This window comes from Dipteris shenzhenensis, chromosome 33 (assembly GCF_047967505.1).
Source record: "Dipteris shenzhenensis isolate YYH24624 ecotype China chromosome 33, Dip_SZ_1.0, whole genome shotgun sequence".
In the NCBI taxonomy this organism is placed as follows: Eukaryota; Viridiplantae; Streptophyta; class Polypodiopsida; order Gleicheniales; family Dipteridaceae; genus Dipteris; species Dipteris shenzhenensis.
Genome location: NC_141628.1, coordinates 34,270,097 through 34,295,587, shown reverse-complemented (window position 1 = coordinate 34,295,587; position 25,491 = coordinate 34,270,097). Strand labels below are relative to the sequence as shown.

Here is a 25,491-nt window from a genome sequence, read left to right as displayed (position 1 = left end):
CGGTTGGATCGGGAATTGCATCTTGGTTTTAGTGTTGAGATGGTTGCTCCCTATTTGGAACTCCCTTGTCAATTTTGTTATTGGTGTACAATGGCACTGGACGAGTTTGAAGTGCAAACAGACATGTTTGTGCATGGAATATACACGTCACAACAAGTAGTATACTTTCATGAAAAAACTATTGTTGTAGCCCCATTAGAGGGTTTCAAACCTCTGGGCCTTTTTTTTTACAAGTACTATGAAGAGCTTGCATTTCTGAGATTGTTCTATGGGCAAAATCATGCTTATGACACCACTACAAAAATCACATACCCAGACATTGCCGAGTGGGAACTCAAACAAATAGACCAAGGGCTCGCATTTTGCATACGAAATTTGTTTTGCAAAACCATGAAAATTCTAGTCCGCCAGGTCTTGTCTGCATGCTGGGTCCGAATGCGCAAAGTGCAACTGTAAGGAATGAGACTACAAGCTAGAACCACGTTGGTGGACACAAATATTGAATAGCTACTGCAATCCAACATAGGATACAAAGATTTCAAATGCCTATGGACTTCTTCCGACTACAAGCACAAAACTGAAACAAAATGAGTTTGCATGGTTGCGCCAACTAGGACCACCAACCTTTCTCGTGATTGTACTAGCGGTTGAGAAATGATGGGGGCCATGAACAGCACGCACATAATCATTGAGTGAAGAAAGGAACGGGCCAAAATGAAGAGCACGGCCCTACAAACCTCCAACACATGATTAGGTTCGACCCCATAAGTGCAGCTTGGTACTACACCCACAGGTTCCAGGCGCTAAAAATAGAACTACGCTAAGACAACACCATCTTGGGCCCGTTGTAGGACTTCTTCTTCATGATAGAGTTTTAGAAGAGAGGCAACCAACACGATCACGGTTTACTGTGGATCAAACACGCCCTGATTTTGGGACAAAACAACGACAAGGAGATTGAGGCATTTCTGGACAAATACATTACAACAAATAGTTTCAAGCTACTAGAATTGCTAAAAGACATACAAAAACATAAACATAGGAAAACATGCACAAAGAAGAATCGACATTGCATGTTCGGCCTCTTGCGCCCACCCATGGGTCACACTCGCATTCTACGCCCTTTGTAAGACAAGTTGCAACGAAAAAAAAAGGGAGCAATACAAAACTATATCGAGTATGCTGAACAAAGCTTTCAACCAAGTTCCTTTATTGAATAAACGTAGTCCAAAAACATAAAATAATAACTTCACAAATAACACACCCAAAAAAAAACAATGACATCCAAGAGAAGAACATTCTCATTCTTGCCACTTAAAAAAGTAACTATTTCGTGACAATTCGTTGTCCTCTTCGACACAATGTCCAAATGTATCTTGTAATGCATCTGTAGCATGCAACCTTTGCTCTGTAACTCTTTGCATATTGGGCAATATATGCTTTGTTAATGCTTAGTTCTATACCAACCACAAGACCAAAACAAAATAAGAAAATAGCACACAAATGTTCAACTTCGATGTATGCTTCCTCGGCTACTGCATGAAAGCAACTCTTCAATGTCTTTTTGGTAGGCTTCTTGATAAGTGAATGTTTGAGTAAACTGCCATCTTTTGTGACTAACTTTGGTGGGGTGAACAAAAAAGGAAGAGCGAAGCTCCACCACGCTCAGTTTTGTGAAAAAAGCATGCTACTCAAACGAACGACACGGGAAAACTCGATCGACGCAAGATTTGAAACGAGTCTTTTCACCCCGGCTCTTTTTCCATGATTGGTTGCAATTCGGCATAGCACTCGAAAACGCGTATCAATCTTTAGTAAGTGATGAAAGTTACTTGGTATCCCAAAGCGAGCATTGTCATGCATCACATCTGCTTCACCACGCTCAGTTTTGTGAAACAAACAACACGAAAAACTCGGTTGAGGACGAGGTTTGAAACGAGTCCGTTCACTCCGGCTGTTTTTGCATGATGAGCTGCAATCCGATATTAGATATCCGAGACAACTCCAATTGCCAAGCAGACTATGCATGGCCAGTTGTTGATTGTCTTCAAACACACACCAAACGATTGACCCAATAAAATTGCGACGAGTGGCAAAGCAGATGACGTTCAGAGTGGAGCAGTGTAGGTGGCAAGGTCCTGAGCAATGTTACTCGACAGAAATAAAAACCCCAAAATTAGTTTTCTCTTGTCCTTGAACAACTCAACAACGAAGTCCTAAACCTACGGCAGTAACAAATCACAAAGTCGAGTTCACTATAAATAGTCGATAGTCGATTTGCAGAAGAATAGATCTATTCGCATGCAGCTGCAAAGCGAGCTTAGTTTATGATGAGCGGACGTATTCACGGTCATGGCGAATGTTGTCACTCGCCAAACCACAGTAGCTGCGGAGCCCGACAATCTCTGCAAGAGCTTGACTTCCATAAGAGTCTCGCCGCCGCAGCTCAATCAAACGATTTGCCCAGAATGCACCACCTCATTCGCCGAGGAGTTCCCGTTGATGGAGATGACCCTCTCGGTTATTCGCCTTTGCACTTCGCAGCTCGCAACGGCCATTTGGATGCTTGCCTTCTCCTCCTTCAGGTTGCATCGCCTTCCGGAAAGTTATGGGCCGCTTTGAATGGTGTTTTCCCCGATCCGCAGACGCTCCCAGCCCATAAGGAGAATAAAATGTAGTGTTTTCTTTGAACGATCTGACTTCCATTCGGTGAGCAGAGTGGAGCCCAAGTAGACAAGTGTACCAGAGCAGGAAGGGCTACGAGTCTTCACCGAGCAGCATACGCAGGCCACTTAGAAGTTGCGACAGCCCTCATAGGAGCGGGCGCCAACGTTGGTGCTAAAGATTCGGACGGTTGTACTCCATTACACAAAGCAGGTTGGATCTTTCTTTCTCTGACTTTTACTGTTCATGCTGTCGCCCGGGACATCGATGCTATAATTTTTGTTGTTCCTGCTCAAAGATTAGGGCTTTCCGTTTCCACATTTATCTAAAAATCATTGAAGTCTGCTTGGCGAACAGAGGCTCAAGGACATGCTGGTGTTGTGAAGCTGCTTGTAAATGCCGTTCGTAAAGAGTCATGTGCACATGAAAACTAGGCTCACTTTCCAAGACGACAATCTTCAGGTGTGCGTTTTTTCTTTCTTAGTATTGCGCTCAACTTACATCTCACATTTCAGAAAAACCTTTAGTAGATTTGCTAAAGGTTTTTCAAGTACCTTTGCTAAGTTCAAAATCAGACGCTCCAATAACAGGACCAGTTGCAAATGCTCTTTTTGAATAAAAATCTATTCCTTATAAGGGCTTGCATGACGTCTCTGTTTTGAAATAAATTTTGCTCGTTCTGTGGTGCCCTGTACAAAGTATTATACTTTTACAAAAATCAAGGGATTTATTCCTGAGAGTTGCTTTGATGCAATGTAAGCATTCTATGAGAAGGATGAAAGATATTGTAGGCCGAGAATAAGAGTCCCCTTTCCAGTTACTTATATTCTGAATGAGCAGCTTCGTTCTTAGTATTAGGAAAGGGTAAAGCTTTGCGCAAGGCTTTAGGGAATTGGAGAGTTTAGCCTTTTTGATTCCAAGCTCTACTAAGCAGCAACTTTGGTCTTTGTAGCACAACCCACAATTTTCGTTAAAGGTAACTTTATGGCACCAAGGCAGAGATCAATCTCTTGTTGCTCAAATGTTGTTTTGATGTCATATTTCCTTAAAATTAGGCTTATTCGTGTTAGAATAATCGGTTCTTTCTTCTAACAGCCTAAATGCGGCAGCGGAAACACTCAGGTACACTTCATGATGACTACTGCACAAGTAAAGCTTGCAACTCTGACGGGAGATGTTTGGCAATAAGGACAGCCAAAATACCAAGTAATATATATTGCCAAGTAGGTCAAACTGTGTACAAAGTAAGCACCTCTTGTATGCAAACACCGTGTGCCATAGAGCTTCTTTGTCAGGTGCGAGCCTGGGCTGATCTGCTGCTGTAAATTCTGCCCTCTCCTCCTGCTATTGCCTTGTTTCTTAAGGCTGGCTTCTGTGGCTCCAGTTATTGAGGGACAATGGCACATAGCTCCTAATAGTCAGTCCGCCCCTTGCCCTACCAGGGCCTGATTTGGGGCTCCAAGTAGTCTGTAGACTGCCCACCAGGGCCTTATCTTGGGTGCTAGCAGTTGGTAGACTGCTGACCCTACTCTGGCCCCACCGATCTGCCCTGCCATCTATCAAAAGCCTCCCCAATAGAGATGCCCTTCTGTCTGTAAGGGTCTGTAAGGAAGGTCTGCAAGAAGTACCTTCTTTAATCCCTGTCTCTGTGTAATCTAAGCACATGTTCCCATTGGTAACTTCAAGTTCCATCTCTGAGTGAATCACTTCATCTCTGCCAGCGGTACTGGACTGGTCCTCCGATCACATGGCTGAGAAGCACCTTCCATCCTGCACCACAAAGTCTACTCTGTTCTCCACTCCTCGATCTCTCTCATGAACCTTGTCACTCGTGGGTCTGCAAACTCTATCTCAGTGGGACATGGTGTTCTCTTAGCACCTTGGCTGCTGCCGGCTCAGACTGGTCCTCCATCTTCACTCACTCTGCCTTCTTCTTTCTGCAATCATTATCAACGTGTCCACACGAGTTACAATAGAAGCACTGCTTTTGGTTCTCTTCTTGTTGTTTCTCTTCTAGAGCATCCCCGTCGTTATTCTTGGCGTCCTTTTTCTGTGGCTTCCATTTACGATGGCAGCCAGAGCCTTCTCTCGCTTCCATTGTTAGTGTCCTTAGTGTTGTACAGCTTCATCTGAGCTTCCTCAAGCAACAATGGTCCCATCTCCTCGAACATGATCATTCTCCAACAATGAGAGTCTTCACCAACCCTCGGTAGCTCCTCCGAAGATTACTAACAAAGAGCATGGTTAATTGGTTATGGTCCACCTTGTGACCAACTGCTCTGAGTTGACGTGAGGATCTTTACCTTCCCTAGGAAATTGTGGGCTAACTCTCCCTCATCTATGAGAGGGTAAGGCAGAGTTTCTTCTGGGAAGGTTTGTGGAGAGATGTCGTCAACATGTTGTTGAATGTCTGCCATCCTAGCAAAATACAAAGATTGTCCTTGAGATTAGCGATAAAGACTTTGGCAAGTTCAAGCTGTTGATCGATTGAGGTGATCAGGAGGCTTCTCCAAACATCCCTAATTGTTGGAAGGGCCCGATTGTCTTGTCAAAGCCTTAATGGTGGAGACGAAGGATCCGGGAGAGAATGGGTGATAGACTCACTCCAAAGTTGCCCCTAGGTGTTCGGATCTACGCGGACCAGCCACTAGGATCTTAGGACTAGGATGCGGATGGCAGCAGTTGTATGTTGGGTTGAAATAGACCCAGGATCCTTGGTACTTTTTAGGGTTTGGTTGGGACTTATCTTGTGACGGGAACTACTGGATGGATCTGTTGGTGCCTTGGGTATATTGAAGACACCAGAGTATTCATCACTTGGAGTAGAAGTTGCACTAGTGTTCCAGATTGGATCTTGCTGTTCGTGAATGAAGTTTTGGAGATATTGGAGGTGCGGGATGTGAAGAACCAGCCTTCTCAAGAATGCAAATGTGTGCAATGCATGTAGAATTTGAATGCCAATTGGCCCTCCAATGGGAAAGAGCGCCCTCGTGAGAGTACTTGTTTCTATTTCGACCTACATGCAAGGTGTGTGAGAGATGGTGGATGAATGCAAGGTGAAATAGAGAATGCTATGTGAGAGTCACAATGAAAGGGTGATACCCTTTCATTAATGTCCCTTGATCACTCAAGTTCCATCTTCCCATTTACACCTACCCTTATCCTATGACCCATGCATCTACCATTCAATGCACCTTAATGCACCCTTCCCTTCTTGTTGGCCCTAGGACCTATACACATGTGTGCATATCTTTATTAATAAAATAAGTACTACATGTCGAAATTTGATGCCGTCTGAAGCAGTAGCTCCGGCTCAACTTGTCCTATCTACTCGGATGATCCACCGCCATAACAAATCGGTCGGTGTCCATCATAAATACAAATACATGTTACACCATTGGCGTATAATATATAATAATGTTTTAATGTCTACTAATCACGGATTAGTGATTTCTCGTCATGACACTCCCTCCTACTTGAATGGGCAGAAGTCCTCTTCTGGATCCTCTCTCGTCTCTTTCTCTTGCGTACGCTTCTCTTTTACTTCTGCATTTGCATCTCCTCTTCATAATCTGCAAATAGTCTTCTCTTGGTAGTACACTATATCTTTTGAATCAAAACTTAAATCCCATCTTCAAGTTCTGGTTCCTTTGGATGCTGAATATTCAAAATGCAGAAGTACCACTGCAGTGCCTCTTCAATATCTCTTCATGCTCATAATCCTCTTCTGAATACGAAGCTGCTGAAATATCTTTATAGTAACCTGCTCAATAACTTGCTCAATAGGTATATAACCTGCTCAATAAGCTGAAACATATTCTCAACAAACTGGTCAGTATTCAAAAGATGTTCTCTCACCCAAATGTGTTATTGAACTAGGTAGACCTTGGCCATAGTTGATTTTGCGATGGAGAACTACTTAGTCTACAGAAACTATAGACCTTCAATCTCTTTTTCCAACTCTTCTATTTCAGCCCTATTCATCCTATCAGACGCTCTACACGGAGGAGAAAAATATTTATTCTCTCTCCATACTCTACAATGAATATGCCTACTCTCTATTCAATTCACACATCCATGCACCAATGTTGGTTGAATGGATAGTATTTACTCTTGGTTCTATGTTCACCATAGAGTCTTGGGATGAGGAGGTAGAAACCTCACTCTCCTGCTTGGATGCTTTGCCTTCCCCTTTTACAGAATTGTTTTTGGCAATTTTGGCTAATAGAGTAGGACATTTATGCCATGGATGCCGTGGCTTATGTTTCTTACATCCGAAACATTTACCCTCCTTAATTAGCCTTTTCTTCTCATCGTGAGTCATGGAAGGAAATGGTATCCATCCAGGATGTGATTGGCTGTTAACATTTTGCACAATAGCTTTCTCCTTTCCTTTGTTGAAAGGTTTCTGAGGATTCAATTTTCTCTCAGCAATCTAAGTCAATTTAGTGAGGTCTTTCAAGGTGGTTGGGTTGAACATCTCAACCTCATATCTCACTTTCGGGGTTAGGGTTGCCAAATACTTCTTCTTTCTATCATCCTCGCTCTTCTCAGGTAACCCTAAAGAGAGTTTCTAGAACCTAGCTGTAAATTCAGCGTGACTCTCGTTATCGAATTGCTTGAACCTTTCCCAGTGGAAGGTCAATTCTTCTTCATGCCTCTTAGGCATGAAAGTGGCCTTAAGCTGCTCTACAAATTTGTACCATTGAACAATAGGCTCTTTTCCCGTTTGTGATAAGGACCACCACATCAAAGCATCCTTCTGTAGATGCAGTGCGGCAAGAGCAAGTTTCTCGTAATCGGTCTTATCTTGATGGGCAAAATATAGCTCAAAATGGCGAATCCAATTGAGGATTTTATCCGCCTCTCTTGCTCCATCATACTTTGGGAATTCTATTATCTCTTGGGGTTGGAATTTAGCTCTCTTTGAGAGGGTACTTAAATTGTCATCCCCAAAATTCAGCACTCTTAGTCCTTAATTTTGTCATAATAGACTGTTCAATCATATGGCTAAGCTGAGAAACCAGTTTATCAACGGGGGACTCCTTTCTCCCTCTTGCACTTAGATTATAATCCATGTGTATGGGATTTTTGAGTTAAAAGAGTAAACTCAACGCCTTGCTCTTGGATGGACTCATTTTTCCCTTCGTTTCTAAAGGAAAACTCCCTATCAAGAGATTCTTGAAGGAGAGATGAAGGTAATTCTATACGTGGGTCATCATACTCAATATGTGTGTACCTCTCATCTACATTATCCTCTCTCTATCTCCTTCTGGTAGTGGAGGAAAAAGGACAAGCTCATTATTAAATATCTCTTCTCCTTCCATTCTTTCCTTTTAGTAATACAAGAGAGAAAATGACTTGCTGTAATCTCAGAAAAGGGGTTTATTTTATAGAAAAATTCAAGTGTTGTAGAGTTGGTGGTACTTATCTGACTCCCGCTTTGATTGTGTCAAAAAACCACTTCAAATGACCTCTTCTTCCTTCTCTTTTAGGCTTTTCTTCTTGTATTTCTGCTGTAAACTGGTGCGCTCCGTTTGGGCTACTTATTTTGAGTGGATTGGAGCTCTAGATACCGTTATAGGGGGTGCTTGGTAGGTGGATCACCCCCTTAAAATCTTGTTCCGATCCGACTTTCCGTTGGGGAGAACGGGAGGTCTCTTTTCCCCACGGTTTAAGGGTCTATTCGCACGGTTGGGGCGGGGGGGGGGAGGCACCCGCCGTTCCCCATCCAAAGACCAAAAACATCAGAGAAAGCCCTTACCGTAGGGGTTCCAAATTCCAGCCTTTTCCGAAATTTAGATGTCCGCCAACCCTGTTTTCCTACATTCAGTAAACCCTGGCCTTCGCGTAGGCAGCCCTGCTTTCCCGTATTCAACAGACCCCGGCCTTTGCACGGGTTCCGGCCAAGGGCCTGTTTCGTGCGGAGCTCTTCAGGGTTCCGTGTGCTTCTTCGTGCGAGTGTTTCACACGCGTTGCCTTCCGTCTGTCTCTTCGCGCACATGCCTTTCTGTGGCACTCTCTCGCTATGCCTTCCGTTTAGTCTCCTTTGTGCGCCACCTTCTCGTACGGCTCTCTTCCGTGCACGTTGCGTTGGCTGTTGTCCTGCTCGCTTGCGTCCTCCCTTGTGCTCGCTCCTGCTCCTTCTCCTTCTCTTTGCGTCCCGGTAGTGGATCGTCGCTGCTTTGATACCAAATGTGAAGAACCAGCCTTCTCAAGAATGCAAATGTGTGCAATGCATGCATAATTTGAATGCCAATTGGCCCTCCAATGGGGAAGAGGGACCTCGTGAGAGTACTTGTTTCTATTTCGACCAACATGCAAGGTGTGTGAGAGATGGCGGATGAATGAGGTGAAATAGAGAATGCTACGTGAGAGTCACAATGAAAGGGTGATACCCTTTCATTAATGTCCCTTGAGATCACTCAGGTACCATCTTCCCATTTACACCTATCCTTATCCTATGACCCATGCATCTACCATTCAATGCACCTTAATGCACCCTTCCCTTCCTATTGCCCCTAGGACCTAGACACGTGTGTGCATATCTTTATTAATAAAATAAGGATCACATGTCCAATTTGATGCCGTCTAAAGCAGTGGCTCCAGCTCAACTAGTCCTATCTACTCAGATAATCCACCACCATAACAAATCGGTCGGTCTCCATCATAAATACAAATACATGTTACACCATTGGCGTATAATATATAATAATGTTTTAATGTCTACGAATCACGGATTAGTGATTTCTCTTGTCAGGACAGGGGATGTAGGACCAGATAAAGAAGACATCCTTGTCTAGTTCCTGAGAGCTTCTGCAAAGGAGCTGATGGAGCAGTTCTTTGACAACATTGGTGACAGGAGATGCTGGAGAAATATGGTCAATGCCCCACCTGAGCCCCCAAATGAGGAGCTCGGGGGGTTGACACCTCAGCATGCATATGGGTACATAGATCTGTACAGAGTGGGGATGAGGCTGCCATGTGGGCAGCAATATGGCTGCCACATGGGCAGCACTTAGATCTACTGTTAGGTCAAAAACATGAAGGTACCGGGGCTGGTATAGCAGCAGCTACAGAAGGTACAAAAGGTACTACTGCAAGTACACGAGCTGAAGCAGTGCACAGCAGCAGCCACTGGAAGACTGATAGGAGCAGTTTGGAGCACAGGCAGACGGACAGCAGCAGGTCCAAACACCTGCAGGCGGACAGGAGCCAGCAAATTATTTTTTGTTCTCTCCGTATCTTTCAACAAGATGCACCCATGATGCACAAACCTTCTTTTCTATATTTCTGCACCATCTCCTGGTCAACCCGTTTGTGTGGCAAGGCTGAATGACTTTGATATCCTGTTTTTTACCTCCTGAATTAGGATTTGGTTTATTATCTCACGTCTATCTCTTGTGCCAAATCTCCCTCATTTGTCTTTTCTTTAATTCTATTTAGCCAAAGATATTATTCTCTCCAAGTCTGTGACATCAAAGCAAGTGATTTCCCTTGGAGTACCTTTTGACAACCCACTTAAATATTTTTGAAACTGTTCATGCTGTATTACAGGGTGGAATGCTTTACTTTCAGCAAATTCGTCCAGAACCTATCTCTATAATCACTCACTGACTCTCCCGTCCTTTGTTTAAAACTTTCCTAAATCCATCCCAAGTTTTTGAGACTATACCATGCCATAAGGCTGCTGACCCTTGAAGAACGAGTGTGGAAAAATTCAGTTTTACCCTTGCAGTTGACTCCTCACTTGTGAAGTACATGTTCAGATTCTGCCCATCCAAGAAGAGTTTCTGGCTTATGATCCCCTAATGTACTTTGTCATCTGAACATGGTTCTCTCCTAATTTGATTCGGTCCACTTGTCTCTACCCTTGGGTTATTATCAACCTCTCTTGAAGTATCCTAATCAGATGGCATCAATCTATAGTTTCTCCTACAAAACTGTACATTCTTAGGTACAATGTAGTAGCTACCTCTCTTTGTCCTTTCCCTTGATCATAATGCGAGGGTTCACCTTCCTGCAACATGTGCTAACCTGCCTTGAAGCCTTTTCAGGCTGTGCTGTCTTTCCTTTTCTAAGGATCTTTCCTTCCTTTCAAGTCAAGTTGGGGGTGAATATCCTTTCTTTCAAAAAATGGGCAAGGAGCACTTACGCGCTTAAGCGTTCGATCTCCTTGCTCCCTTGTTTGAGTTGAGTTTTGTCTCCTCGCTGGCTATCCTAAATTTCCTTATTAGACTTTCTTGGGCTTCTAAGAGCACCGAATTCATTGTGCAAATTTTTCAGCTCCAACATCGGCCCTAAAATACTCATACACACCTTTAGTTTATTGTTCTAGAGAAGACCTTGCAATGGGAATGCTGCCTCTTACCCTCGAAGTCATTTGAATTGAAGTCATTAAATACACATAAGGTTCTCAAGCCTTAATTCCCTAGGTTCCAGCGATGGTCGTACTAGAGACCATTGATTTTAGAATCTACTAATGAGACACCCCAATATGTGAAGAAATGGTGCGGAAGTTAGGCATCAAAAGAAATAGTGGAATAGCCACATCCTTGTAAGCACAAGTGCCATATCATGAGGAGACTTTGCACATGGATGAGTAAAGGACTTGTTTCATCAAGGCACAAAGTTGCAACAATTGTGATTTTGCAGAGACAAGATCTAGATGTATATTGTAGCAATTTTCAAGATCCGAGTCCAATACAATAGCTGAACAAGTGAATTACTTAAGTTTGTCGTGATTTTACTATAGGATGTACCACATAAGCAACAAACTATTGGAAAAATTGGTGGACTTGGAAGTATATGTGCACTTTTTGTTTATGTAGAATGCAATGGAATGCTTATTTCTACATTAAAGATGGATGCCATGGATATTATTGAACGAGTTAGGACAAAAATTAGAGCATGTATATGAATTGTGCTTTGGATGCTAGCATTGAAAGAAAATATCCCATGTTAGTGCATAATCGGAGATGGATGCATGGTGGCTCAATGCAATTCAAGTTTAAGAGAATCACAATATTTGAACAAACAAAAATCTTAGCCATGGTGTATGTGCAAAACAAAAGAAATAAAGTTGACGATTGAGAAACAAGAGACTTCTCTATCAAGTGGCATTTTAGTAGGTGATTTAAAAATGCTAAAGTGTTCATTTAGTTGCAAGCAAAATGCTAATGCTAATTCACAAAAGAGTTCATAAAAGCCTTATAAAAGTATAGAGGAAATCCAACTTTAATTCTTAGATGGCGAGTTCATTTATACTTGCACTTTTTGGATTATTCTTTGAGTTTTTATTGGAAGGTTTAATTCAAAGATGGCATTTGGTTTATAATGAATTATTGTAGCTTAGCCATTTGAATTGCACAAGCCATGGAAAAGTTTCATTGGAGGGAAAGGGGGGTAACCTACTCCAAGAACACGAGACATGATGGAGACAAAAGAGGTAGTTATAGTCAATTTTCAAATGGTGGAGACAGAGGTGGTTACAATTAATGTGAATGGTAATCTCTTCTCTTTCAAATATATAAGTGTCTGCATTGTTTGACACTTTCTCACCTTTATACATCAGTAATCCATTAAGATCTAGTATGCCTATGTTACATGTACAAACATTTTTTGTTTGGCATTGGGAGTACAATATAATCATAACTTACGTACAAGGTGAAAGAATTCTGAGTATAGAGCTAAAAAGATGAAAACCATTGTCATTTCATTTAGTATACAAATAACTTTTGTGAATGACTTCTTTTGAGTTGAATTGTAACATGAGATTTTTAAAAGGCAACTTTGGAAAGTCTAGTAGAAATTTTTCCTATCCAAGAATTTTTAGGATGAGCAATGAAACATGTTCGCAACATTGTCTACCATTGCAAGAGCATATGTAGATATTGTAATCGTCAAGGTACTCAAACGTTGTGCATTCTTCATGCTCATATTAGGAGCTTGCAAAGGAAAATACTTCATGAGATTTAGAAATTCTTGTATTGCTATGTGTGTGTGTGGGTCTCTCTCTCTCTTTCTCTCTCTCTCTCTCTCCCTCTCTCTCTCCATGGGGGTCCATTTTTGCTGCTTATTTTTTGACGGTTTGTAGGCCTCAGAATGTTTTTTGCATGACAACTCCTAAAGTTTGCTAGCACAAAATTTTTCGATATAGTTGTTCGTGCATGCCTCAGTATAGGCACCTGTGTCATTTGAGTGGGAATATCAACGTATATATAGATGTTTATAGCAACTTACTTATCAACGATGAAATTCTTGATAAATTTATAGAAAGTAGTTTGCAATAGGAATGACCTAAAATCATTTAGACCTTTCATCTTTATCATTTGAAAGATAAGATATTTAAGAGCATTTACACCAAGTTTAGGATCAAAATACTCATATATTCATGATGAACTTAATATACGAATTGACATAATGTATGTATAGAAGAGAAAGGGCCAAGGAAAGGAAGACCTATTCGTGGCAAAAGAATTAATTAGTAGCATTTACATCAAAAGTTGTGCCTTAAGTCAAGTCCATTATCCAAATAAGTCTATCTCTAGTTCTATCCCCAACTCACCTATATCCTTAGGGCCTATACTACCTAAGACTTAATTCTCTCCATTCTCTTTGATAATCTTGATTCTCTTCATTCTCTTAGATAATATCAAGTGATTCATGTCTCGACCTTCTTCTCTAATGTTGTGATTTTCATTTTCTTCTCTTGTAATGCCATTATTTTCACCTTACTCCATATCGTGATCTTCATCTTCTTTTCTAGATCCATCAACATCAGTTAGATTAATTGGTAGTTGAAAGTTAGTTTACTTCGAGGAGCATCGTGGATCTCATACCATTATCTCGGATCAAAGCGATTTGGAGGAAAGACCACTTGTGTTCAAGATAGAAATGCCATTAATTATATTAATTTAGATGTAAGTATGAACATATTATAAACTATTTCAAAACAAAGGCATTAGCTTAATTCATTAGTATGTATTTGCTCATATTGTTTAAGAAGAACTAAAGTATCACTTTTATTGATCCAGAGTTTGATGGAGTCTATAGTAAAAAAACCACTATGATCTTTTCTGTTTGTAGCATTGGGACCTTGTAAATAGCTTTTAATCATACTACATCAAGAATCAAAATACTAAATTGTTTAAATACAACTTCTAAGATATCGTATATGCTCTCATAATAATTTAACTGTGAGGAAAGGAGATTGGTATTAGGTGTGCTTGCTTGGTTGCCTAGTATGAAGTTAGTCATGACTCGACCATCAAGTATGGCTCTCTTAGAATTGTGCGTTCCACACAAGAATGTCGTTTATATGGCTAGAATGCACAATACTTTTTATACCACAATAGAAAGCCATTAAAACAATGCGGATGCATTTTATAGTGATGGTAACCATGATTAACTTATGCAAATCATAAGTAAGAAACTTACATATAGATCACGCCCTTGTGCAAACTGTTGCTCTTGCTCTTGCTTTTGCACTATTACTATCTCTTCATCATCTTTGACTTGATGAAGAGCTTTTTGTAGCGAAGCACGTGACATGTCCTTAAGGAGAAGAGCAAGATCTTGTGGATATGGTTGCATCTTATGCCTTGCTCTAAATCTTCTTTTTATACTTGCTCTTTTTGTTTTGGCTCTTCATATCTCTAAATCCACTAGTGCATGTCATTGCGGTTGAAGATCAAAACTTGATGATTTTCTTCCTCAATAATTTGCCCATCTTTCTTTGAATCTCTCTTTTGTGTAAGTGGTATATTAGGATCCATGAATGCAAGAAACTCAATGATACACACCAATGACTCTTGCACAAGCCATTCCTTTGTCATGCTTTTTGTCTTACAAATTTTTTTAAATTTTTCATAAATCCATGTAGGAAAAACATCCAATGACTATGAATGATTCTTGCAATGGTGAGTGTGTACAAGCAAATGTACTTGAGTTGTCATAATGCTTAAGGAAAAGTTCTTAAGTAAGCAAATAAATTTGATGGAGTTCATCATAGCCTTATCGATGCTAAATGATGAGACTACTTTTTGAGAGATCCATTTATTAAACATGCGAAGATAAATTCATTGGCCTGTAAACCAAGACATTGAGCGTAATCTAAAAGTATTCATGCTATCACGAGCCTAGGACAAAAGCTACATGGCTCCTTTGCAAAGTTCAATCTCGTATTATTTATGTGCTTGTAACCATTATAATCTAGAGGAATCCTCAAAGTATCATTAGTGGAGTGATGGGTTAGCATGTTATTTCATCAACTCTGTTATGGAATTGCACCTAAACATATGATGCGTTCTTATAATGATGGAAAAGTGTCTCAAGACCTTTATTGGGAATGCCTCGTCTTGCAAGTCTCACTTTGGATAACTAAACAAAATTTCATGCTCAATAATTATCAAGACAAGGATAGATAGTGTTATAATCCATCATAATACTTATCATATTTTTTGCTTCATCCCTTGATGCAGGCATGGTATATGGTTTAAGCAAGAAATATTAAGAACATGAATATTAATAATTGTTAAAATAAATTCAAACATCAATTGATAGAAATACACTAACCTCAATATTGAATAAACCTGTGATATTGGGCGTCTACCCAGCCATATGTTGCTTGCAAGTTTAGGATTGAAAGGCAAGCTAGTAGTTTTGACATTGGAGCACCATCTTACACGGGTGTTGATTGCAACTCTTACATGCTGCTCTCAGACTCAGACATCATGTATACATGTGACATCGTGTGTGTAAAATTTGCATCCATCATGTCATACATTCTCAGATATCAAGGAGACTATCCTTGTCTTGATTAAGAAAGGCATCCTTAGGCCCCAAGCATGATGTATGTATCTCTCTAGCACTCCTTGAAAGCTTGTCTACATCTATTTGATTGCATTGCCAAGTTGGCAAGTATGGAACCATTTGGTACTCTCTTGCCCTCCTCCTCTTATATAATAGTTTCATGTAAATAATGTTAGTGTATGCAATATGCATGCAATCAAGAACTTGAACACCATTGACTCACTAATGAACAAGCATCATTAACATCAAGAATTTAAAAAGAATATTAAAACACCTCCTCGTAATCTCGCATGGTTTGCAAGACAAGATGGCACTCATGTCAAATTTGTTACTTGCAACGTGTGCGAGGATAAGTAAATCTCCCTCATAGTTACTATGAGCTCTCATACATTGGGCCTTCATTTGATGAGATTCCACTCCTATCTATCTGCACCCATTCATAACCATGCCAAAGATAAAAAATGAATCAAAATTGTCTAATGCTGTGTTACTGTTGGTATAGGAATCAATATACAAAAGTAGTGATGCTTGTACCAACACTGTGATTATATTTTTGACAAAAATACCAATCTCTATACCGATGTAGTGGGTGCTCCAAGAAAAACCCAAAGTGCTTTTTGCCTCATCCTCTCATATGATTTCTTTCTTCCTCCCAAACTATTTGCTTCTCCTCCCCCGATTTACAAATCCCTTCTCCTTCTCCACCTTGTTGGAACCTTTTTACAAGAAGATTGAAGAAGTATTTCAAGTTCCTCGGAGTCGGGTGTTTTCTTCTTGTTCAACCTAAAAGGGCCAGGATTTCGACTCTCAATCAAAGTTCCTTTGAGGTAAGTTATTCATTTATCCTATTTCATTTTTCTAAGTTTTCGATTTTGTTTTTGGTTGCTTTTGTGCAACCATATGCAACAAAATATAGAAACATAGGACCCTAAACATGAAAACTATGTCTTTTTCTTGTCTCTCCCTCAAATCTATATTTAACAAAGTATGGAAACATAGGACCCTAAACATGAAAACTATGTCTTTTTCTTGTCCCTCCCTTAAATCTATTAAAAAAAAACAATGGGAACATGAGAGAAGAAATGGGAAAGCCTTGCTGTGCTTGCTTTTCTTTACTTTGCCTTGCTTGCTTGCTCTATCGCCTCTCTATGTGCTTTCCCTTACTCTTCCTACATGCCACCTATCCCCTTCCTGTACCCCGTTTGCCATCCATTCCCCTCCTTTTTTCCCTCTATCCTCTTCCCCCCTCCTCTTTCCCTTTCCTACATTGCATCCCTTTTTTCCTCTATTCTCTTTCCCCTTTCCTCTTTGCCTTTTCCCATACCCTTTCTCTTTTCCTACATGCCATCCCTTTTCCCTCTTTTGATTTTTCCTCTCCTCTTTCCCTTCCCTACTCCTTCCCCTCTCTTCTTTCCCTTCTATGCTCTATCCCCTCCTTATGATCTAGTCATTCCACTTCCTACGTACCATTATCTCATCCCTTTCGTGCACCATTCCATCCCATTCTCTCCGTCCTCCCATCTACCATGCCATTCAACTCTTGCCCTTCCCCTTCCCCATACTCTATTGCATCTCCCATCTCCTTCAACCTTGCAATTCAACCCTTACCCTTTCCCGTTCCCATACAAATCTCCTCCATCCTCAAATCTATCCCCTCCCTATATGTGTGGACTTCCCCCATCTCCCCTTACCCTATTCCATCTCCCATCTCCTCCACCCTTGTAATTTAGCATTCCCCTTTTTCGCTCTATCCTCTTTCCCCTCTCCTCTTTGCCTTCCATCATCTATCCCCTCCATGTATGCTTTCGCTTCCCCTTTCTATATGCCATCTACCACCTTCCTCTACCCTTTTCCATCCATCCTGCTCCCTACATGCCATCTATTCCCTTCCATCCCATTCTTTCCCATATGCCTTATTCTACTATGCCATTCAACCCTTTCCCTTCACGTGTGAGGAGGAGATTTAGAGCAATAGTGCTTATAAGATAAAAAATGCATTCTTTTAGGACCAAAATGATGCTTTTAATTCAGCCTTGTTTTATGCATCACTTGCAAATGAGCTGCCTCATGTGAATGGTATTATTAACTCAACTTTGTGGCAATCCTTTAAATCCTTTTCACATGTGGAGGTCCACCAAACTTTTTTGCAATCGTTATTCTACTCTTTTCATTTATCTTATAAACTCTACAAATCTATTTTATTTGCAACTGAAGCTTTTTGTGAAAGTGATTTCTGATATTGATTCAGGTTTTTAAATTTGTTTTTATACATCTTTTCAATACCATATGTAAGTCTTGACTAAATGGGCGAGTTGGTCTCTAGTATGAGCTTGTAGCAGTTTGAGGCATTCTAGTGGGCCATGTTGGAGAGGTCTCACTAGAAATCCACTTGTCCCTCTCCTTAGATTCCATACGTAAGGCCACCTTGTAGTAGGGGGAAGGTGCCTATTAGTGAGGCGTTGTTGGGTGGGGACAATGTCGTCATCATAGGAGAGAATGCTGCAGTGGAGACTAAGGCAATATGGTATAGTTGAGAGCTTGTTTTTGAGACACATTCCACTAGTGGAGTCACCACTGACCCATGGGTGTAAGGGCTATAGGAGCCACAACCACCCCATATGGCAACCCTTCTGCTACTACAAGAGCCATGTACTTGCCATCTAGTATCCCTCCTAGTCCAGGAGCCACCGCCATGCCATCTACTACCCTTCTAGCAACCCTCTCCCATAGATATGCCATTTTATGTTGATGAGCCATGATAGATCAACAAGGATGCCAAACGGTCTAGAGTTATAGATTGCATGAGGCATCTTACGTAGGTGACGTTGAGATAGATACATGGCCACATCAGGGTTGGGAGAATTATGTCATAGGGTAACTCCATAAGAGTTCCCTATACCTCCAAGTCGTGAGTTTGATATGAAATACATGCTATCATACATGTGTGAAGTAATGGAAGATCATCAATTGTAGATCTGGGATGTGATGAGGGAAAATAAGACAAGGCCTCCTTATGTGAGCAAGTCAAATTGGAGGAGGAAAAACACGAGTAAGGTGATGATCCAGGGAAGAGGGGCAAGCAACAGAAAGTGATAGGAGTTTGCATGTAGAGAAGAGGTGCTTCACATCTCGGGAGTGGTGGCAAGCGATTACTCAAAAGATGGGTGGTAATTATGTGTGGTATGTACAAGGGAGCTTCTCATCTATTAATCTTGTGATTGTCTCTTGTGACCTTTCTTTTGCAATTTCAGAATCAACAAGTTTTTTTTGTTCTTGGGTTAGTTGTTCTTGGAGGTTATGCATGCTCTTTTCAAGTATCTTTGTCTCTCCTTCCATTTTCAACAAGTGAATCTTGGCAAATTGTGCTTTAGCATAGGAATGGCCGATGCGTTTACAATACCCTCGTAAGTCTTGAAGACCATCTCATACATATTGAATCAAACTCGTCACATTTTCAAACATAGGTGGAGCACCTGTTAAAATAGAGTCCACCAACTCTCCACAAGTTGACATGCTTTGCTCCTTGTTGTCGTAGTTGATCTAGTGTTTCTTTTTCAACAATCTTGTGGCCATTGCATTGAGAAGTCATGCCATACTCTGGTGCAACTTCGATGTGCAAGGTGCTTTTTTGTGGCTTGTTGGTGCGATCTTCCAATGGAGCCATGAGAGGAATTTAGAAATAGGGCTTTGGATGAGAATTCAAAGGAGCAAGTATTTACGAGGATAAAGGATAGAATAGGATCAATGGAAGCAAATTGGAGACAAAATGATGAGAAGAAATTGAATTTGGGTGTTAAAAAGTGTTTAGGTACCCCCGCGAGATACTTTTTGGGAATATGGACCACCTAGAGGTTGTAAAGAGAGAATGTTTTGAGACTGGTGGGTCTTCCAAGTGAGAGAGGGAGGTGCAATTTTGGGGACCACCATGGCCTAGGGAGATGTACTTTTATATCCACATATGGGGGTGATGGGACTCTCTATAAGCCTTTTTAGTTTTGAATCCATTTTGCTAATCCACTCCTTATGAGGCGTTGTTTGAGTCCAAAATTCCCCTAATGTCTAGCATAGCTTATCCAATCCACAAGCTAGCCAACCTAAAGACAGGGATAACTAGTCCACAAGATTAACCTAGTCGGGTTGAACGATGACCTGCTTCAGTTAAGTGTAGTTCTGCACATAGGTTTGGGACCTTCAGAAGTATACCTTTGACCACAACTATGTGTGATGCTGCACATAGTTGTACAAGGTTTTCGAAGCTATGAACATAATTGAACCACAACTTGTTAGTCTGCCACGAGACAAAGACTGTGTCCATGTCGCACACAAATTTAAAGCTTTTAGAAATACACATAACAACTCCCTTTGACTACATGCAACATTGCACATATTTCCTTGCTTGTGTGGGCCTACCATTTGGAAGCTAGAGGCATTATAGCATCCGCAATTAAGCATCTAGTATGAAGAAGCCACCATTACCACTGGATTGGATGTCTAAAATTTAAAATTCCAGAGCAAATGTAGAGGAGCATGCCATTCACATTGATCCCTAGCAAGCTCAGGTATTACAAGGAATGATTGGTTGGGCCATTAAGAAATGGCATGGGTTGAATGCTTGTGCCATCCAAGGCAGTAGATGATCCGATAAGGAGGGGAATAGCCTTGGAGGATAATTGACTAGGCAGTATGAGAATTCACTTCTAATGATAAATGAGACCCCGTTGGATTGTGTGTGACACCACACACAATCCTCATGAGTCTTAAGGCCACTTTAACTTAATAGAAGGTCGAGGACACTATGTCTGTATTGCGTCGTACACAGTTTTAGGGAGTTGAGGTGTAATATAGCCACTTGAAATAAATTTGTCACTTTAGACGCAAGCATACAATAATGCATTATCCAGGAAAACCTTCTTGCAAGGGAGATTTTTCTTTGCAAGAAAATTTTCGTTCCATTGTAGTGATTATGTAGAAGAGGATGGAGCTACGTTTTGTTAAAGCGTGTGTCATTGTTAATAAAGAAACATATGTTGATGCTCCTTCAAGGAAACATTCTCTTTCTTAGAAGACTCTTAGCCTCTTCTGGCAAAAGGCTGGGCGACAAATAATTTGTTGTATCGTCTGATAGTGTTTTGCTACCAAGGTGAAAACCGAAATTCAAAAATTTAGCTACTCCAATGACATCATACACATGTTGTAGAGGGAATGAAACACCTTATTTTTACCAAGATGCTCCTTCACAAGACATATTTCCTGCATATTACAAAGTGAAAGACTGCCATGCTGCTCAACCAAAAAGGACGTACATAACTTGGAGGAGAAGTGACCAGGGAATAGGGGACTTTGTTTCAATGGTGGATGACAAATGCAAGGGAAAGAGAAGTAGTGGAGGCTGGTTTTGATTATGTGTGGTGCCGCACACATGCTGAGCTTTATTCCACACAACTTTCCAACAATTTAATTGAATACAAGATGAATGACTGGCTGAGGCAAACCCCCTTTGGTTGTGTGTTGCGCTTTGGAGCTGCGTTCCATTCACAATTGAACCATGATATAATGCTGGCCTTGTACAAACAATCATTGTTTTGTCGATGTTGACCTCATACAAACGATTAGATCTGGCTCGTTATCCCATCATCTTTGCTCCCACTAATGATTTGATTTTGCTATTCACCTTGTGAGGTATGAACTGGCTTGACAAGGCACTCCAAAGGAACAGCTATGGAGAGAGTCCTTTCTTGAATCCCATCTCTTTAATCTTCCGAACAAGATTACAATCATCAGCTCTCTTGCAATCAGGGTAAGAAATAAGGAGGGAACAAGATTGTGGCAGTGTAGGTCAATGGGTGAATCTTTCCCCATATAGAGTAATAAATATCAGCCCTCCTAACACTTTTAGGGAGAATTTATCAAATTTGAGGCTCTAAAAATTAGCCCACCTTTATTTTTAGGCTAATTTATCAAATTTAAAGATCTAAGTATTAGCCCAACCAACTTGGGAAAGCTTCTAAATTAGCCTTTGGGATAAAATTCGCCCCTAATTTTTTCCCTGTTTGCAATTAAGCTATGCTACGATCACTTCTAGCTAACAGGAGAAAAGGCACCAAATTAGAGACATTCCATGAACGATGTAGTAACATCAAAGGATCATTCATGTTGACAACCTAAAGAGTGGTTACAATTTAACTAAAGAACCAGCAAGGAAAAAACGTAGAGATGCACTTGCAGGGACTAGAAAGGTGAGGAAGATATTAAAGGATGGATCCATAGTTTTAATGTTGTTTGGACGATGGACAAGGCTATAGGGCCAAGATGAGGAGGTGCGATAGTAAATTGAATAGGCCTTACAAAGGAGAGGTTGCCGATAGGTTGGCAACGGGAGGCAAAATGTGTGGCCTCTTGACTAGTGTAGCTTATGAAGCTTAGCATGATATTATTGAATTGTGATGAGAAATACTAGAGCTAGCAATGAACATTGATGACTACAAATGTGTGACTTCCAAGCTCTCCATCTCACCATGCTTTAAAAGAAGAATGCAAAATAGTTAGGGTCAAAATTTGCAATTTTTATTTTGATTATGCTGCTCATATAAGCAACCCACCCCTACCACACATTGGGGGTATGAGAATGTACATCGCATAAATGTGGTTCCCTCCATATCACATGAAGGCTAAGGTCAAATAACTTATTACATTGGTAACACATGCAATTTAAGGGGCTATGAGGTGCCCAAAGAGCACTACCCTTAAGGGAATGTCTCCCATGCATGGTCATCAAGAATAGAATCATTTTTGACACTTGAATGCTCATACCCTCAGAGTATGCTACCTCTCACACCACTCTTGCACTCTACAAAGAAGTAGTCTTGCTAATGCTTGAATATTCATTCCCTTAAAGTATACTACCTCTCACACCACTCTTGCACTCTACAAAGAAGCAGTCTTGCTAATGCTTATTCTTATAAATAGGCTTTTGAGTCTACCTTACAAGATATTGTGCATCATACGCACCATCCACATTTACTTATGGTGGTAGCATGGGCACATACTTTCTTGAAGATTCTAATATTGGATCAAGCTTTGATTATTGGCCCTCATTCGTATGTCATTCCTTTGATAATATTTTGATTGACATCAAACTGTAGTAGATTATTATTGCAAAAGTCTTTTCAAATGTTGTCATTGGATCCATCATCAATCATCAAGCATCCTTAACGGGCATTGATCATTTATGGAACAAGGATGAAATTCTACAAGAGCTAGGCTAAATGCATCTTGGTCAAGTTCCAATAGAGAAATCACCACAAGGCAACCATGCTTGGGCTTGTACTGTACCAAACCCAATTACTCAAGGAAGCATAAGGATCATTTCTCAATATAACATGACCTACTAGTAATATGGTGTGCCATACCTCAACAATCATCAGTCGAGGATGGCACAAACTGTCCACTCAATGAAGTAGCAAGGGTAGAAAATGTTATAATAATATTGGACGTCCTTGTAGGGTCTCTGCCAGTGAGTGAGGGCAATCACTAACCAAATGTCCCCAAAATCTAGCATAGTTACACTTGCTAAACCCAAAAGCCATTAGAAACCACTGCCCCCACAATCTAGCATAGGTGCACTTGCTAAACCCATAAACCCTTGCTAGAAAGGCAAGGAAACTGAATGTTATATTGAAGGTGGCATGGTTCAGGCATGTCAACCTTAACCATGAGGATGCCAGAGTGTCTAATACTATAAGAATTGGGCATCAACACCCCAAACCAATGGAGGGGAAGAGGCTCACCAAGTAATAGAGTGTATGTGACAACCACAATAGCTTAGCTTGATGTCATAGAGGTTTCCTCATTATTCTTTGGATTGAAAATTTACATAAATTTGGGATTTTTTTAATCTTTGATACTAAATGCTACGTGGATGTAGCTTTTGGATTCTATCTATTAAAAACCTTCTAGTCCTCATTGTGTTTATGGATCAAAGAAATTGATGGTAGGGTATAGACTTTGTTTGAACATTGCATGCAACCACTCAAGAGAGGGACCTTGTAGCTATCAAAACTTCCTAGTTCTCAAAATTATTGTGTTATGCACCAAATAAATTGACGGTAAGTTATGGAAGAGCATCAAATTTGCTTGAAAATTACATTGCAACAACACTCAGGCATGACCATTTTAACTTTGTATGGACATTTCATTACAACACATGGACTATAAGATTGATGGTTGCATGTGTACCACTAATTATGTTGAGTCTAGAAAAGGAAAAAAAACTTGCAAACTTGCTCGAAGAAAACTCTTCAAAAAATCACTCCCTAGTTTCCCTACACATTTTAAATCTATTGTTTTTAAAGTCTTTCCAATAAGCTATCCCTATACTAATTTTAAATTTATTGTGTTTAAAGTCTTTCCAATACTTCTTAAGTGGGATAAGTTCCATGTATATTTATGCTTCCCATGGATATTTCTTAAGCAAGACGAGTTGTCATGGATATTTATATTTCTTAAAGTGCCATGGGGTAGATTGAAATAAAATAAGTTTCTACGGTTCTTAAGTTGCCATGGATATTATGTCTCTTAAGATGGACAAGTTTGCAAAAGATTCCATGGATATGTATGTTTCCCATAAAGGTTTGTTGATTCTCGTTATGGTTTTCTTTGGCAAAAAGTAAATCTGTCACTTTTATGAGGCAGTGGAAATTTTCCCTAAGTGCCCCCTTACTATTTTTGGAGTATGCTAACAAATAATTTTATGCAAGTACTACTTTGAACTTCTTTTCTTGAACATGATATTAACATTTCTTTTTAATACACGCCAACCTTTAATTATCTTTGGAATGTCAGAATGCCAAGATTTGATAAATGCTAATCTCTTGGCTAGTCTGGATAGGTTGACATGGATAACAAGTATGTGTTGGCATTGAAGTCTGGCTTCCACAGCATGAATGAAATGTTCTAACTTTCATTGGGTTGTGACGGGGCCAGGTGAGTGCGGCATACATCTCCATCAGATTTGCATTGGCAAATCTTTGACGTGACTTGACAGATTGAAGATATCGCATTGGCAACTTTGAGGATTACTATATGGTGGATTATTTCCAACTACTATAAAGTAGGAATTAATTATTTGTTGGAGACTACTATTGAATCTTCTTTATTTTTTATAGTTTACTTATAGGAGTGTGATTATTTAAGTTGACTCCCACTTTGAAACATCTCTTAGTAGGAGGTAACTAGTAATGGAGTACTCCCACTTGTGATTTGCAAAGGGCAATAACATAAGGGTGCATTGGATTTACTTAAACAATTTGTTTGAGATGGAAATTGGTCCAATAGGAAAGCCGGCTAGATTGTTTAATGGGAAAAACACACACACATGTGTGTATGTGTTGTGTGTGCATGCATGCACATATGTACGTATGTATGTATGCACATATGTTTGTAAGTATTTATGCTCGGGGTTGTACTACTAAGAAACTATATGTATCACATGTGTTCAAGGTGTATTAAAAAACCCCTGAGCTAAAAGTTTCCCCAATAAAAACACCCCTCTTTTCTTACAAACTAACAAAATTTTTTTAGAACATTAATTACAAAATCGCTCATATGGTGTAATGTTGTTAAATATGTTCTTAAAGTTGAATTACAAGCCCTCTTCTTTTAAATAAATGTAATACACTAACATTTTTTGAGGTGAATCCCTCAACTATGTATATATTTATGCATGCATTTATGTATGTATGTACATATACACATATACATACACATACACATACACAACAAGACAAAGCACCCATAGACGCGCGCACAGACGCGTTTCATGAACTAAATAAAAAACTTACGGGCGCGTCTATTTGCGCGTCTATTTGCACGTCAAGAGACCCGCGTCTATTAGCGCGTCTATATATTAGACTTATGCGCGTATAGACGCGCTCATACATGCGTAAATAGACGCGCAAATAAACGCTTTGATAGACGCACGTATAGACGCAAATCGAATAGAGAGACGCGTATATA

The 25,491-nt window shown here is 40.3% G+C and overlaps 1 protein-coding gene across 2 annotated transcripts; it reads left to right on the top strand.

Moving 5' to 3' along the window:
- The first annotated feature begins 2,235 nt into the window (after positions 1 to 2,235).
- LOC147880015 (uncharacterized) lies at positions 2,236 to 24,756 on the top strand. 2 transcript variants are annotated; one of them, XM_087372007.1, is made up of 4 exons: positions 2,236 to 2,585; positions 2,718 to 2,877; positions 3,022 to 3,126; positions 24,460 to 24,756. In XM_087372007.1, the coding sequence occupies exons 1-3, from the start codon at positions 2,328 to 2,330 to the stop codon at positions 3,096 to 3,098; spliced, it is 495 nt and encodes a 164-aa protein (XP_087228133.1). In that variant the 5' UTR covers positions 2,236 to 2,327; the 3' UTR covers positions 3,099 to 3,126; positions 24,460 to 24,756. The 2 variants fall into 2 exon arrangements, with proteins under 2 accessions (XP_087228133.1, XP_087228132.1); XM_087372006.1 differs by lacking the exon at positions 24,460 to 24,756 and having other exon boundaries at positions 3,022 to 3,350.
- The last annotated feature ends 735 nt before the right edge of the window (positions 24,757 to 25,491 follow it).